General features: G+C 35.5%; 3 protein-coding genes across 4 annotated transcripts; 2 read left to right on the top strand and 1 right to left on the bottom strand.

Moving 5' to 3' along the window:
- Positions 1-618: 618 nt before the first annotated feature.
- On the top strand, positions 619-3050 carry LOC112702528 (protein DCL homolog, chloroplastic). The gene is made up of 3 exons (XM_025753597.3): positions 619-1408; positions 1478-1592; positions 2773-3050. The coding sequence occupies exons 1-3, from the start codon at positions 1020-1022 to the stop codon at positions 2944-2946; spliced, it is 678 nt and encodes a 225-aa protein (XP_025609382.1). The 5' UTR covers positions 619-1019; the 3' UTR covers positions 2947-3050.
- Positions 3051-3132: 82 nt separating this feature from the next.
- Positions 3133-5696, bottom strand: LOC112702527 (F-box protein At2g26160). Of its 2 annotated transcripts, none has more exons than XR_011863694.1 (2): positions 3961-5696; positions 3133-3576 (listed from the first exon to the last, which is right to left on the bottom strand). XR_011863694.1 is itself a non-coding variant. In XM_025753596.3 (2 exons), coding segments are annotated over exons 1-2 (1092 nt in total). In that variant the 5' UTR covers positions 5308-5681; the 3' UTR covers positions 3133-3574. The 2 variants fall into 2 exon arrangements, 1 of the variants encoding a protein (XP_025609381.1); XM_025753596.3 differs by having other exon boundaries at positions 4218-5681.
- A 3416-nt stretch (positions 5697-9112) lies between these two features.
- On the top strand, positions 9113-12743 carry LOC112702526 (protein NUCLEOLAR COMPLEX ASSOCIATED 4). The gene is made up of 11 exons (XM_029287901.2): positions 9113-9163; positions 9423-9523; positions 9695-9771; positions 9992-10093; positions 10239-10297; positions 10377-10551; positions 11048-11221; positions 11452-11602; positions 11840-11897; positions 12033-12138; positions 12251-12743. Exons 2-11 carry the CDS (start codon positions 9508-9510, stop codon positions 12425-12427), a joined length of 1095 nt encoding a protein of 364 aa, XP_029143734.1. The 5' UTR covers positions 9113-9163; positions 9423-9507; the 3' UTR covers positions 12428-12743.
- Positions 12744-15943: the final 3200 nt, after the last annotated feature.

Here is a 15943-nt window from a genome sequence, read left to right as displayed (position 1 = left end):
ACGAAGAAGAAGAAGAAGAGGAAGAGGAAGAGGAAGAGGAAGAGGAAGACGAAGAGGAACCGTTTGAGTGGGGCGTGTGTAGTTACGCTCCATTCAAAATGAGTTAGTGCGTGTGTTAATAAAGTTTGGGCTGATAACTTGTAAAACTTGTACGGTCTTTTTACTTGTATGTGTAGCAGGCCTCTTTTAATAATTACTTTTAATATTAAAATTTACAAAAGAATATTCATAGAGTGGTACATATTACATTAATCGAAACAAAAAGTGAATAAGCCTTATTATTCCGTTAAAATACTTGTGATGAAGATTGATCCAACAATTTATCAATGAAGTAATTTGGTATCCTAAAATACTTTATTAATGAATTCTATATTTTAATTACTAAATAAATTTTCATATATATTTATTTTACATATATTATTTTATATATTTTTAATATATATTTATATTTTAACAATATTTTACAAAAAAAACTAATTGATTGTTTTTTATGCGTAGATAACATAATTGATGTGAATTAGTTAAAGAGCAAGATTTATTTGTTTATTGATTTATTTCTACAATTGGAATTGCGATTGTGCTGAGAAAGGTAAAATATGACCATGTTTTCAGAAAGAAGGAAAGAAGAAATATATTTTTTTATTGGCTCCAATGTTTTTCAAGCGGAAAAAATTTCTACTTGAGCTTCATATACCAAAGTTCATTTCCCGTGCATGGGACAAATGTTCGAAAAAGGTTAGGTGAATAATTTTTTTATATTCGTTTTTTATATTCGAATGGGCCTAGGCCCAATAGAAAAAAGAAACAATTTTCTTTGTCCTGACTTGTTTCTTTGTTGTTATTTGTTTGTAAATGCATGACCTTGCTGAGGGCTACAAAGTCAAGAAGGCAGATAATCAATATGGGTTATCAGACCCGACCCGATAAGAGACATAATGGGTTGAGACTAACTCGAATAACCAATAGAATATGAGTATGATAATGATAGCGATTGATCATATGATTCTGGATTATCGAGTATGAAGCTGAAAGCAGAGGAGACACTGTTGAGTGAAGTAATCCACAATTCCCCTTTCACAATGACCGGCCCTCTTCTCCTCAGGCAATTCCTGCTTCATCACCGCCTTCTCTTCCGAAACTTCAACGGTCTCGCCGTCGGAGCACTTCCTCCTCCGCCTCCTCGCCGCCTCTGCTGCTGCTCCACCGTCCCCTCCGATCAGGCCGACGACAACGTTACCAGCACCAGCAGCAACCCTAATTATGTTTGGAAAGCAAAGGAAGCATCATCATCGAGTAGTAGCTTCCAGGATGACCCGGAGTATCGGAAATGGAAGGACAAAGAAGAAGAGATTCTCAAGGACATTCAGCCAATTGTGTTGCTCACTAAGGACATTCTCCATTCTCGAAGGTAACCTTCTCTTTGCTTTGTCTTGAATGATTCTTGAAATAATCATAATCCCATTGTTTATGGCGTCAGGTACATGGATGGAGAGCAACTGAGTGCGGAGGACGAGAAAGCCGTTGTAGACAATCTCCTTGCTTACCATCCCCGCTCTGAAGATAAGATTGGTTGTGGCCTTGAATCCATCATGGTAATCGAACCCTCCTACTTATGCTTTGTTTGCTTCTGTTTCCAGATTTCAACTGCGTTGCTTGACGGTTCATAGTGTCCTGGTGAGGGTGAGATTTAACTATGTGGTAATAAGATATGAGTGGATAATAGTAAAATGATTTCGAAGCCAAATTCTTATTATTACTATTCTTGTTTTACGGGGTTTTCAAGTTATTCTAAACCAAGGATGTTCCAACTATGTGATAGTTCGAGCTGTGGAGTATTCCACTGGTTATTCATTAGGATAGTGTATCTAGGATTAGTTACCTTAAGTTGTTTCTTTAATTTGAGTAGTGCTTATAGACTTGTAGTACTTCAGTCATGTATATGCGGAGAAGAATACAGCTTAAATAAGTAAAATTCTGCTTCTAAATATGGCTTAGTTTGCACATAATATTCCTAATTTTGTTAGGCAAACTATGTGATACGAGTTATGTGGGATAAACTGAGAACTGTCATGAACCAATTGGTCCAATTACAAGAATAACAACTAGAGAATAAGAGAAGGTTTTGCAAACATGGCTAAATCATTTGTTCAAGAGATGCATCAAGAATTGGGCAAGAAAATGGTTAATGGAAAGCCAAACATTTTACTATTTACAAGTTGCATCGAAGACTCTCATTAGTAAAGTTGAATCAAATAAACATCACCTTATTAGTATTTATTTTAGGATTATTTTATATTTGTTTTATTTTATTTTGTTTTTATTATTTTAGGCCCAATTATGATTTAATCCATTTTATTTTAATAAACTTATACATTAGGGTTTTGGAACTAAGAGGTATAAAGACCTCTAAATCTTGTAGCCACATTTTTTTTTTAATTTTCATGAATGAAAATTTCTTTGAATTTCTTTAAAAAATTTGGGTGTGAACAACTGTTGCATTCCGTATCACTATGGTTCTACTGTTGTCTTATTAATTGTTTGATTAAGATTATCAGCCATTAAATAAAAAGTTTCTTGTGTTTGTTGTACCTTCTCTGAAAATGTACCTTACCCCATTGATTTTCATATAAATTTCCTAATTTTATTGAAATATACTTTACCTGATCTGAAAATGTTGAACCCATATATTCTTGTCAATAGCCTGTTGGTTTATTTCCAGAGTAAGCAGACAGTGTTGATATGGTTGTTTGATTCACATTATTTTTCTTGTAGGTTGATCGTCATCCTCAATTTCGACAATCAAGGTGTCTTTTTGTTGTAAGAACTGATGGTGGCTGGATTGATTTTTCCTATCAGAAGTGCCTTCGGGAGTACATTAGAGATAAGTACCCAATGCATGCAGAAAGGTTTATTCGAGAACATTTTAGGCGTGGGAGGAGTGATTGAATTGGTATATAGTGGAATCTGTGTTTTAATTTTGGTGTCACCGTATGTGATAATATGACTACTTTTTAGTGTCTTTATAATTATTATTCAGTTTTCTCTTCTTATTATGTGATAATATGTGGGAGGGAGTGTGTTGGCAGACTGGTTTGGCTTACCATACTCAAAACAACTCAATTGCTCAAATGATTTGGGCAAGAAGAATGACATTAAAAAACCTTACTCATAAAGACAAGAATGTAAGACTACAAACACAGCCAAATAAAAAACTCAAACATTCCTACCTTCTGAGAGTTTTTAGGTTTCATTTTCTTGTTCTTCCTTTTTTATATGTTTAGTGTCTAGAGAGTTTAGGGTCCTTCAACATGAATGTCTCCAATCTGAAAGCATGAAACCTGCAAATTCTCATACCAAACCCAGTATTTCTATTCCTTGACAATGGAGTTATGAAGTAATGTATCCATTGAGCTTATCATTTTTGTCATTTTGATTTTCTCTTTTTCATTCATGATTTGATTTCGTTCATCATTGTTCAATTCTTTGATTTGTTTAATTCCATTCATTCTCTGTTTCAGCACTCCTTCCACCTTCTTTTCATTCTACCCTGTATTAGTTTGATCATAATGCTAATTTCTGTACCCAAAAAAATAAATAAATAAAAATAAAGTTAGTTGCTAATTTATATGAATCGGAAACCTTGATAGCACTTTGCTAAAAAAAATTATAAAATATCAAATATGTAATTTTATATAACAAATTAATAACTGATTTATTGTCTGTACGGTAACATGAGTTTAAATTAAGTTGATGCTAAGGTAATTTTTCACAGGAATGCATGTTAACCTATTAACCTCTCTGCTTAAATGAAACTTGATAGTTTGTTGGTGTGTTTCGTACACCTTATATGAAAACGTAAATCTCAATAGTTCATTGCTAATTTTCCAGTTTTTACTGAGATATACTTTGCCTGACATGTTTGTTGTGTTTCCAAATAATGTTGAACTCATCTATTATTACCTGTTTGTCAAAGACTTGATCTGCTTCATTTCAGAACTCAAGTACTTAAATCATTGGGTCTAACAACATAATTCTGTCATCCTAATCCTCAATCATAGAAACAAAGAGCACAAAACTCTACATATAGCCAAATAAAATCAGAAACAATCCAGCTTCATCGTTTTTCTTCCTTTTCTCTTTCCCATACCTTCACAAATTGAACCTGGATTCAAATAAAGATGGACAAGGCCAAAAGAGCTTAGGACGCTTGAACTTACATGTTTCCAAGCTGAAAGCACGAACCCTGTGACGAGAGTACAAGTAGATGCAATTTGCTTCGCAGCCATGGTAGTCTTCAACACTGAGAGAAAAACTGCAGCTTGCACCCAACACAAAAACCACGTTACCCAAGTTCTCCGCATTGAGCCACCCATGATCCATATCAAGCTTGTAAACCTTGATAGCCTTATTATTCTCATCATAATATTCTTTCTTTTCAATGTCAGTATCAATATCAACCAAATAGAGGCTCCCATTACAATCCACCAACCGCTTCTTCTTCTTTGCCTCAAAATCACAAAGGATTGGACTGAACTGAACCAGCTTCATGGTCGAACAATCGACCCAGAAGATGGTTCCACACTTGTCCACAGCATAAAGCTGCCCATTGCGGAGGATGACATCATCAAAACTAGAATTCCCATGGTTTAGGGCAGTCCAACCCTCATCTTCATCAATTCTTGAAACCGACAGCCTCCCACTGCTGTAGAGTGCAAAAACCATGCGTGATGACTCATCAAAAGTTTGGGAAGTTGAATTCGGAAACAATATTGCTTTAACAAGATCAAAAGGCGTGAAAGAAGTGGACCCGGAATCGCCTTCTTGACGAGTAACGAACTGTGTGAGCGCATAGGCTTCAAATAACTCAACCAAGCGGAAGTTGCAGAGGCTGAGGAGCTTTGGTGGAGTTTTACAGTCATATGGGTGTGTAACCGTTTCTGAGAGCGGTTGGTCGGTGAATGGATCCAAGAGCTGAACTGGATTGGATGTGGAATTTCCGACCATGATGATCCATCCCTTCTCAGAAGAAGATGAAATTGAAGATGGTTGGTAGTGGAGACGGTAGAAGATTGAGGTTTGTGTGACCGTGAAATTGGACCAACGGATGGAGATCCGTTGACCAAAGATGGTGTGAGAGGGAGGAGGAGGAAGGGGAGGAGGAATGACGGAGCGCCATGAGGTGCAGGTGGCGCGGATGCGGAGGATGTGGATGGTGACGGAGTGGAGGTGGTGGTTGGCTATGAGTGACAACAATTCCTTTGGTAGATTGGACCACTGCCCTGCCACTGTCTTTTCTGTTGTGGCCATGAAAGAGTGATAAAGAAGGAGAATCTCCAATTATCTGCAATTATGTTAGATGAACCGCAATTTGAGGTCAACTTATATAAGTCAACAGAGAAGACTTTTTGACTTCTGAGTTTTGCCCCCCAGAAACACGCAAAGGTAGATGGATCAGGGAGCTAACTCACAAATCATAATTCGTATTCATCGTTACAATTTTTCAAAGCAAATTACTTAGTTTTTTTCTTTTTGAAAATTTATGAGTTTATTAGTCATGACATTTTAATTTTTTGAAGATTTATCTGATACTTTATTTTTTTTTAAAGATTTATAAATTTATTAAGAAATTTACGAATGATAAGATTTCAATAGCTATATTCTATTGGCCAAAAAATGATTAAATTAAATTTCATTTGCCTTTATGCTATATTATTTTTATTTAACGATGTCATTTTGGATTAGAGAAATTCTTCGCATACAAGCGATTAATGCTTGTAAGCCTTACAAGTCCAATTAAAACTAACGCTCAAAACGCGCTTCGAACCGTTCTTCTTCCTCTTCGTCTTCTACTCCTTTTTTTTCTTTCTTTTCTTGCCTTCTCTTTCTCTTTCTTCTTTTTGCTGCACGTTCTTCTTCCTCTTACTCTTCTTCTTCTCCTTTTCTTTCGTTTCTGCACGTTCTTTTTCTTCGTCTTCATCTTCTTTTTTATTTACGTGCTCTTCTCTCTGTTTTCTCGTTTTTTTCGATTTTTCATGGTAAAATCTTTATGGAAGAAGAAGAAGTAGCAGAAGACGAGGAGGAGAAAGAGAAAGAGTTCTGAATTATGCATAAGATGTACTTCAACAAATTTTGGGTGTATTTTCTTAAATCCTTTGGGTGTATTTTTGTAATCTTTTGGGTGTATTTCTGTAATCGTTTGGGTGAATTCCTGTAATCGTTTGAGTGTATTTCTGTAATCCTTTAGATGTATTTCTGTAATCGTTTGAGTGTATTTCTGAAGTTCCATTATCTTCAAAAGGATTACAGAAATACACCCAAAGGATTACGAAAATACACCCAAAGGATTTAAAAAATACACCCAAAATTCGTTGCATAATTCAGAACTCTGTCTCTTTCTCCTCCTCATCTTCTGCTGCTTCTTCTTCTTCAAAACGATTTCAAAACTTGATTTCAAAAACTATGAAAATCGAAAAAAAAAAACGAAGAAGAGGAAGAGGAAGAGGAAAAACTTGATTTCAGAAATCATGGAAATCGAAAAAAAAAACGAAGAAAGAAGAGGAAGAGGAAGAGGAAAAGGAACCGTTTATTGTAGCGCTTTGAAAACAGGAAACGGATAACGCATTAAAAGACCTATTAGCAACTTGTAAGACTTGTAAGTCAAAAAAGACTTGTATGTATGTGTAGCAGGCCTCATTGGGTTATATATTTTTTTATCCTCAACACTAATGTTTAGTTTCAAACTTATCTTTCAGGTAGAATTATCACATAAATATCTATATTAACTACAAGTATAATTAAAAAATATTCAAAATGTTTTTTTTCGGTAAATAAATATTCGAAATGTTAATAAAATTAAACAAATTAGAATACTGGAAGCATTTTTACTTCGGATTAAAAAAATTCTGTTTTTGGTTATGACTAAAAGAAAAAAAATATTTACCCTAAGAATATTTTATCAACATGTTTCAGTTTAGTTTTGTTGGTCAAATTTTTTTTGGTAATGGTCGGAATCTAAGTTTTTTTTGTTTCCCACGGTATCCCTCAATCCAGCAGGTCAAGGACTAATCTATCGCGGTACTGAGCTCCATTTAAGGGTTTGTCGCTAGCCAACGGGTTGTTGTATGCACAAGGCATTCGAACCCCCGACACTTACTTAAACGGACTAGTGAGCTAACCACTAGACCAACCCAACTTAGTTTGGTCAGAATGTAAGTTACTGAGAGGGAAATGTCCCAATTACCAAAATTGGGCTGTGTTATCATTTTAAAAGCCCACATAACAAACCAAATCCTTAGAAAAGAAAAAAGGAAAAGAAAAGTTGTAAGGTCGTTGACGGTAAAACCCTTAAGAAACCTTTAACTGCCGCGAGAGGCGCGAGCTCCCATTCTGAGCAACCATGGCACCAAACAGAACGAAGAAGAACAAGAACAAGAAGGGTCGATACGGCGTTGCAGAGATAAAAACCCTAGGCAATGATCTCCTCTCTTCAGCTTCAAACATCAACAACCTTCCTCTTCTCCTCAATTTTGTTAACCCTTCTTCCCCGCCACACCATCTCCTTGAATCCCTTCTCTCTCTCCACTCCTTCTTCCTCCCTCTCCTCCCCACTCTCCCTTCCTCCTCCTCACATGCCGCCGACGCAAAAGAATCCGAGCACCAGTCACACTTCATCTACAATGCCTGGCTAAGGTCAAAGTTCGATGAGCTCGTCAAGTCTCTCCTGGAGGTTCTTGTTTCGCCGCGGCAACAGCATGAGGAGCAGGAGGCTGTCAAGGAGGTCGTGCTTGACACGCTAATGGAGTTCGTTAAGGTTGCTAATGGCGGCAGGTTCCATTCTGCTATATACCATAGGTTCCTCCATAGCATTGTAAGTTAATGAGCAAAAGTTCAAATTTGATTTGTAAGCATTGAGATCGATATAACATTGTAGTTTTATGAATTAGTCCTTTTGATTTTTTTATTTGAGCCGAATTAGTCCATAAGTGATAGCTGCATTATGTAGGCTTGGTTTGGTAAAGCTTTTACAGATCACACAAAATGGGACACATATCTCAAATAAACTACTCTTATAATTATATATCTTTATTTACATATGTATATACATGCTGTTATTATAATTTTGACTAATGTTCATGCAAGGAAAATTTTATGATTGGTTTTTTATAAACCAAGTCAACCTCTTCACATTTCAAAGAACAGATAAAAAATAAATAAACATCATAGATCTACTGAAAAAATACAAAAACAATGCACAAAAAAATAATATAAATAGATAGAAGTTCATACCTAATATTTTTTTGGTGACTTTTTTTTGGTGACTGTTCATACCTAATATGTGATAAAGATGTATTTGTGTAGAAATTTGTGAAGATTGGGTTGAAAAATAAAATATATATGAAGATTGTGCTAGAATTTGTGAAGGTTAGGATGAGAAGTTAGAAATATATGAGGATTTCAATGGCAATATAATAGTGGGAAATATGTGTGGGAAAATAAATAAAATTTTATAAGCACAAGTCAGCTTTGAAAAGCTCCCGCTTAGGGCAAAATGAGGTGCTTATGCTTTTTAAAAACACAAGCACCTCTTGAAAAAGCTTTACCAAACCAAGCCATAGTACTTTGATTTATGCTTGTACTTTCATGACCAATTTGAAGTTTTATTTATATATCTTTTGATTAATTCTATCAGGTCCATTCTGAGAGTTCGGTTGAATTTTTGGTGGATTTACTAACAGCGAAGTATTTCAAGTATATTGATGTGCGGTATGAGTTATTGTTGTGATTCAAAGCTATTCACTTGTTTGACATTGTTCTTGAGTCACAAGAACAGTTCTTTCTGGGGATGAGTGCATGGCCCATGTGAATTGTGAGATTTGGCTATTCTGCTGAAGTTGTCATTTTACTTGGTGCAGTTATTTTACACTCATTAGCCTGAAAAAGCTGGCAACAACTTTGAAGGGAAAAAGATCAATCAGGTGCTTTTCTTCCCATTCATTTGCAAAATTGCATAACAAGAGATTTGCATGTTAATTTTTCTTCTTTTAAAAACAATAATTTTGATCTATTTGTGTGCTCTCCATTTGATAACTCAATTCTCTCATCCTTGTTTAGAGGATAAAAGTGAAAATGCAGATGCTGCGGATGCAAGTCAGTTGAGTTCAAGGTCAGTAAGACCTATATAACTGCCACTGCTAAAAACAGTTTCTGTTCCTTTATTAAGGAACACTATCATACTGGATTTTTACTTAATTAGTTTAAATTATGATATGATGTCCTTTGGTCATAAATTCTGCCTTTACTTGGTGGTTATCTTTCTTCCTCCCCTAAGTATTTGCTACCTGTGACCATGTCTACCAAATTCTGTTTGCTATTTGTTTAGTGCAAGTTAGTTCTTTTGATAATTTGAATGTATTGTATTGCAGTACGGAGCGTGTAATCCACAATATCTATTACACCATATCACGTGTCCCTCCTTTTGAAAACTCAGATAATACATCTGATCTTGAAATGTGGAGCAGATCAGGTTGTCTACTTATAGCCTTTTTTTTTCACCCCCATGGTTATATTATCAATCATGACTTTGTGATCATTTTAGGACTGCATTTGATACACAGAATACTGTGCAGTCCTTTATGTAAAATGCTATTAAATTTACATAATAATTGAAATTCATAAATATAATTTTTGTCTGTAGAAAATGAACATAAGCAGCCTTGTGGAGATGTGAATGCAGATGATAAGCAGGTGAAGCCTGAAAAGCATAACAATAGTGTAAGCTATTTTTCCATTTTCATTGCTTAGTTTAAAAGTACTTCCCCTGTTTTTGTTGTTGAGGATCAAATATATTTTCAATGCTTAGTTTAGAACTACTTTCCCTGTTTTTACTTTTTTAGTTATTGAGTATCACATATCTTCTTGCCATATCAATGAATTTATTCCTTTGTGAAGTTTATTTAGAATATTATGATTGTCTACTTTGTATTGAATGTAGGTACTCTCTGCAGCCAAAATTGCTAAGAAAATGAAGTTAAAATTTACCCAAGCATGGCTTTCATTTCTCAGATTGCCACTTCCACTTGATGTCTACAAGGAGGTAATCTACATGGTTATGGCTTTTGACAAAAGAATGAGATCAATAAAATTCACTTTCTTGTTTTCATTGCACCATATATTAATCTATTGATACAAGAAGTCCATACTTTTTTTCAACTTAATGAGCCATGTCTTTTCATTGGCAGGTTCTTGTTAATCTCCACCAAGTCGTTATTCCACATCTTTCAAATCCTGTCATGTTGTGGTAAATGTCTATGCTATATAAAATTGACTTTTTATTCTGATGACTACATATCAAATCTGACTCTATTTGTTGTATGCAGTGATTTCTTAACAAGATCATATGACATTGGTGGCGTTGTCAGTGTGATGGCTCTTAGCAGCCTGTTTATACTCATGACCCAGTATGGATTGGAATACCCAAATTTCTACGAAAAACTCTATGTTCTCTTAGTTCCATCTATCTTCATGGCGAAACATCGAGCAAGATTTTTCCAGGTGAAACTTAGCTAAATACTTTTATCATGGAGAAGAAGAGAGCGAAAAGGAAGGGGGGCTTAACAAAAGTAATGTTTTTAGTAACATGAAGACATACTACGGGTCTGTTAAATTATAAAATATGTTATATTCTTTTGTGCTTCCCAAATTGAATTGAATAGTAGTGATTTGAGCAAGTTCCCATGCCAGTTGATTGGAATTGAATCAAGTAAAATAACTTCCTTTTCCCAAACTTTGGTGAATAAAAATTAAATGGACTGAGAGAAAATTATACCTTCTGAGTTTATGACTGATAAGAACTATTTATTTTACATACTGTATTCATTATGGAATATTATGGGAAGTATTGTATCCCTGCTTATCTCATGCACAAAACCAAATTACTAAAAATGAAGCAGGCCTCGTTGAAAAAGATATCCTGCTGAATATGTATTGAACCGAATCAAATGTAAATTCTATTCTTGCTGTTGTGACAACATTGAATTTCATTTTGCAGCTTCTTGATTCTTGCCTCAAGTCACCACTTCTTCCAGCTTACCTGGCTGCATCATTTGCTAAGAAAATGAGTAGGTTATTGCTTTCAATTCCTCCCTCAGGAGCATTGGTCATTACAGCTCTTATCCACAATATTTTGCGTAGACATCCATCAATTAATTGTTTGGTGCACTGGGTAAATATACCATCTCCTATATCTTCTGTTTTAATATCTACTTCTTTAGTAGCTTGTTTTTTAAATTTCACCATCATCATTGATGTTATCGAAGATCACATGAAAATAGGGGAGGTGGGGGAAGTGAGCAGTGATAACAAAATTAGTATATTGAAATCATAGACTTTTGGCCTCATTTTGATTCAGGTGCAGTTTGTAATTCTCTCATGGAATTTCTTATGCATGAGCAGGAAGATCAAGTTGATGAAGGAAAAGGGGATAAGGCAACAGATGAAGCAACTGCTGCAAACTCGGACGATGCAAAGGTCAGTGCCAGCCAAAAGTTAGGCATTGACCATTTCAACTACGGAGAACCTAACCCTAAGAAGTCAAATGCTATGAGTAAGCTTGCTTTTTCATTCATCTTATTGTCCAATCTCTATATTTGGTCCATGGATAATGATCCTATTAGCTATATTTTCTGAGTTTGGTATACACATACTGTTCTAAATTTGGACACAAATTCTGGAAGCATGCATATATACATGGACAAACATATTGTGGTGGCAGAGCTACTCCGTTTTTTCTTGTAGTCTTCTAGGATTGTTTTATTTGATGAAGCTATCTCTTTTGGAGCAGGAAGTTCTCTTTGGGAAGTTGATACTATTCTTCAGCACTACTGTCCTCCTGTCTCACGGCAAGTATTTTGATCTCAACCCTTTACTAGTAGTTTTACATGTTGCCTTTCACTCCATTTTTCATTATTATACTACTTCCTTTATTAATTTTGACTTGCTACTATAAACTTATATGCTTTTGTTTCTGCATTCAGGTTTGCTTTGTCTCTTGAGAATGATTTGACAGTCAGGGCCAAAACAAGTGAGGTTAACGTTGGTGATTTTAGTTCTGGTTCATATGCAACAATAATTGGAGCAGAGGTGTAATTAATACCTTCTGTCTTGTTCCTTTTCAATGATGCCATAAGCGAGGAAGTAACAAAATGTGTACATATTCATTGCCTTCTTCAGCTGACAACTTTGTTCATTGCAGATGTCGCGGAGGGTAAAGCAGGTTCCTCTTGCATTCTATAAATCAACTCCTTCCACTTTGTTTTCAGAGGCCGATTTTGCTGGTTGGACTTTTGATTTCAAAGACACCTCCGAAATAATGCACGGTAGCGATGAGAATGCTGATAAAAACTCTGGGAAACGGCAACGAGTAGTGTGACCAGGATTCATGTTTATCAACCACCAAGAGTGTCTACTGCTTGTGTTCTGTGAAGATGTGCTACCATACCTTCCTATATTTTGTTAAGCAAAGGAGGAAAAATGGATCTTTAAGGAGTTTGGAGGGAGTGTTACATGCCTATTCATACTAACCAAAAAAGCGTGACTAAATATGTGATACTCATCTCCATTAATTTTTGTAGCTTAAGGTTGGGGGATTCGCTTAGCCTGTTGTTTATATATTTTTAGTAAATTGAAATTCAATGTGAAAATTTTCATGTATCTACAAAGCAGCATAAGCACCATCAGTTTAGCAATTAGCACTGTTTCTGTTTTTATGTATTTGCCTTGGTTCGGACTCGGAATCGTAAACATTAAGGGTTGCAGCTAATTAATTTTAGTTGCATAATAGAAACAAATCCCATAATGTTTCGCTCAACTTCCTTTACAGAATGTTTATGTGGTGGAAGAGGGAGCTTAATTGGACTCCTAGTAGCCAGTAGTAGGATGTAATTTATATAGAGCACAAGTTAACGGCCAAGCAAAGTAAGGGAAAAGGCACAACAATAAGACAGTGTTAAATATATTTTTGGGTAAAACTATACTTTAGCGAATAGCCATTAAGATATGTATTCTAGCACTCCACAAATGAGGACACCAAAAATCGATGGTGAGAAATCACATTTTACTCTCTAAAGTGAAATTCAAACTTTAGAGGATCCAAATCCAAAAAAATAGTCTTTGAAAAATAAAATAATAATGTTTTAGTCCTAAAAGTAGTTAATCAAACTCTAATAGTCAAACATTATGCTGGATTTTTTTTTTCACCAAACTTTTTTGCTATAACATAGTTTTCTCCAAACATATCATTCTCACATCTATTGTTAGACGTCGAGAAAAAGCAAGACTTAGTTTTTTTTTCTTCAAAGATAGTAGGTTATTTTATTTCAAATGAAAAAAAATATTTTATCTAAAATTTAGGACTACACAAAAAAAAGTGAGATTCTCCGATTCTTCGATTAAACATTAGCGAGACACAATAAAAAAATGAAACTAAGAAGAAGGCAAAGTTGGAATTAAGTTGGGGCTTCAGTGGGTAAGTTTACAAGTTCCTGATTTTGTTTGGTAGCAATTGCCAGAAGTTCTTCAAAATTCATAGATTGGCGTTTGAACACCTTCCTACACCTTTCTTTCCATATATGCCAGGCAATAATCAAAGCAAAATGGGCCGAGTTCTTACTCATAGATCGATAACCCCGGGACAACAATTTGGAGTCTCCACCAACTGAAAAAGGAGATGCAGTTGAAGATGCAATGTAACAAGGATTCTGGTTCAGCATTGCAAATAGGAACAAGTTGGTGAAGTACTTAGGAATCGCTGATTTATGAGCTGCATAACGGGGGGTTTTTCATGGAGGGGCTTCCACCCAAATACCTGAATCTTGTGTGGGGCTGTCAGACTCAAAAAAAAATTCCCAATTTTCGGTTGTTGCATGATATTTGGACAAAATTCTAGTGAAATATGGTAGAAAAGGTAAGCAACTCTTATATCCTGAAACTACATCATATATCTTGGATCTGTTGAATGTCTATTGAATTTCATCCTCCCCTTCTCCTGGTACTGTAGATAGAATTCTCTAGGCAACATCTTGAGAGAATATTGAATTAATTAGGTACTGATTCCATTACTTATGTGCAGAGAACATATCACGAACTAAGAAGATTGAATGTCCAACTTGGGACTGACTTGTAAGAGCTGGTACTGAGAATGGATACGGAGGTGGGAGCCATGGATCTCTAAAGATTCGGATTGCTGTTCCAGAACTAACTCTCTAGTTTAACCCCTTTTCAACGACACTTCTACCTGCAAGGATACTCCTCCATCCCCAAGAAGGTAAGGACCCCAACTCTGTATCTAGAATATAATTATATTTGAAATATTTTCCTTTTAAGATTCTAGATAATAAATAATCAGGATTAGTGGCAATTCTCCAACATTGTTTACCTAGGAGAGCCAAATTTTGTGCACGTAGATCTTTAAAACTAAGCCCTCCTTCTTTCTTATCCCTTATCATTGTATCCCAACTATCCAAACCATACAACGTTCCATAGCTTGTTGACCCTACCAAAATTGATTAAGAATGCCATGGATTTCCTTGATTAGATTATCTGGAAGTTTGAAACAAGACAAGGTATATATCGGGATTGCTTCTCCTACCGCCCTTAGTAATACTTGTCTTCCTCCATTATATAAAAGACATCGTTTTCAGCCTTAGACCTTTTTGATAACCCTTTCTTTGACAGTATAAAAGATGGCCTTTTTCGATTTATTTACTAAAGAAGGCAGTCCGAAATACTTGTCTTGAGTTCTAATGTGTGAAATAATCATGGTAATAGCAAGTGATGTGTGTATCTCATGAGGAGTATTATTGCTGAAGAAGATTGCAGATTTATTAAGGTTAACTTTTTGGTCACTGAAGCTTTCAAAGTTCCCTAATAAATCTAAGATCCTCCCACAATTGTCTTTTGATACCTTACAGAATAATATAGAATCATCTTCAAAAAGTAAATGATTAACCTTAGGACATCTTCTTGTAATCTAGATCCCTTGAATGTGCTGATTTTGCTTTGCTTTGTGTAGCAAGAAGGAGAGGCTTTCTGCACAAAAAAAGAAAAAGAAAAGGAGATAGAGGGTCACCCTGACGGATACCTCTATTTGGTTTAAAAAAAATCATATGGTTGGCCTTCCACAACCACAGAGTAAAAAATCATCGTTACCAATTCATGAATCCAACCTATCCACGTAGAATCAAATCTCATCTTCTTCATGATAAACCATAAAAACTGCCATTCAACCCTATCATATACTTTACTCATGTCAAGGTTAAGGACCATCTCATACTTTAAACCTCTCTTTTTCTGTTTGAGATAGTGCATACACTCATGTGCTATCAGAATATTATCTGAAATGAGTCTCCCCTTTAGGAATGCGCTCTGATTAGGGCTAATAAGTTTATTCATACACCTTTGTAATCTATGAACCAATATGTTAGAGATAATTTTGTAGAATACAGAGGATAAACTAATGGGTCGTACCTGAGACATGTCACAAGCATCAGGAATCTTAGGAATGAGGTAGATGTTAGTGTGGTTGAAACTCCTTAAAATACGTCCTCCTCGAAAAAAACTTCTAACTGCCTTGAATATATCCTCGCCAACAGTATCTCAATAAAATTGGAATACTTTAGCTATTATCCCATCTTCCCCTTGAGCACTCTGCGAGTGTACACTAAAGGTAGCTTTCTTTACTTCCTCAAAAGAGACCGGACGTTGTAACCTACGGTTCATGCTAGCTGTAACCTTAGGCTCAAAGTCTAAGAAAAAATGCCAGGATCCACCTGATTGGTGGAAGTAAAGATGCCCTTGAAATACTCCTCTACCACCCTTGCAATGGCTGCATTAGAAGTAGCTCACTCTCTACTCTCAGCCTTGAGTCCCCAAATCTTGTTCCTCCTAA

The sequence above is a fragment of the Arachis hypogaea genome, chromosome 7, assembly GCF_003086295.3.
Source record: "Arachis hypogaea cultivar Tifrunner chromosome 7, arahy.Tifrunner.gnm2.J5K5, whole genome shotgun sequence".
Classification (NCBI taxonomy): domain Eukaryota; kingdom Viridiplantae; phylum Streptophyta; class Magnoliopsida; order Fabales; family Fabaceae; genus Arachis; species Arachis hypogaea.
Note: the sequence above shows the minus strand (reverse complement) of the source record. Positions and strands in the feature narration are given on the sequence as shown.

Coding starts and splice junctions, on each gene's coding strand:
- LOC112702528 (XM_025753597.3), top strand. CDS start 1,020: ATGAAGCTGAAAGCAGAGGAGACACTGTTGAGTGAAGTAATCCACAAT. Junction 1,409..1,477: donor GACATTCTCCATTCTCGAAG/GTAACCTTCTCT, acceptor TTATGGCGTCAG/GTACATGGATGGAGAGCAAC. Junction 1,593..2,772: donor GTGGCCTTGAATCCATCATG/GTAATCGAACCC, acceptor TTTTTCTTGTAG/GTTGATCGTCATCCTCAATT.
- LOC112702527 (XM_025753596.3), bottom strand. CDS start 5,307: ATGGCCACAACAGAAAAGACAGTGGCAGGGCAGTGGTCCAATCTACCA.
- LOC112702526 (XM_029287901.2), top strand. Junction 10,094..10,238: donor CACTTGATGTCTACAAGGAG/GTAATCTACATG, acceptor TTTCATTGGCAG/GTTCTTGTTAATCTCCACCA. Junction 10,552..11,047: donor ATCGAGCAAGATTTTTCCAG/GTGAAACTTAGC, acceptor TTCATTTTGCAG/CTTCTTGATTCTTGCCTCAA.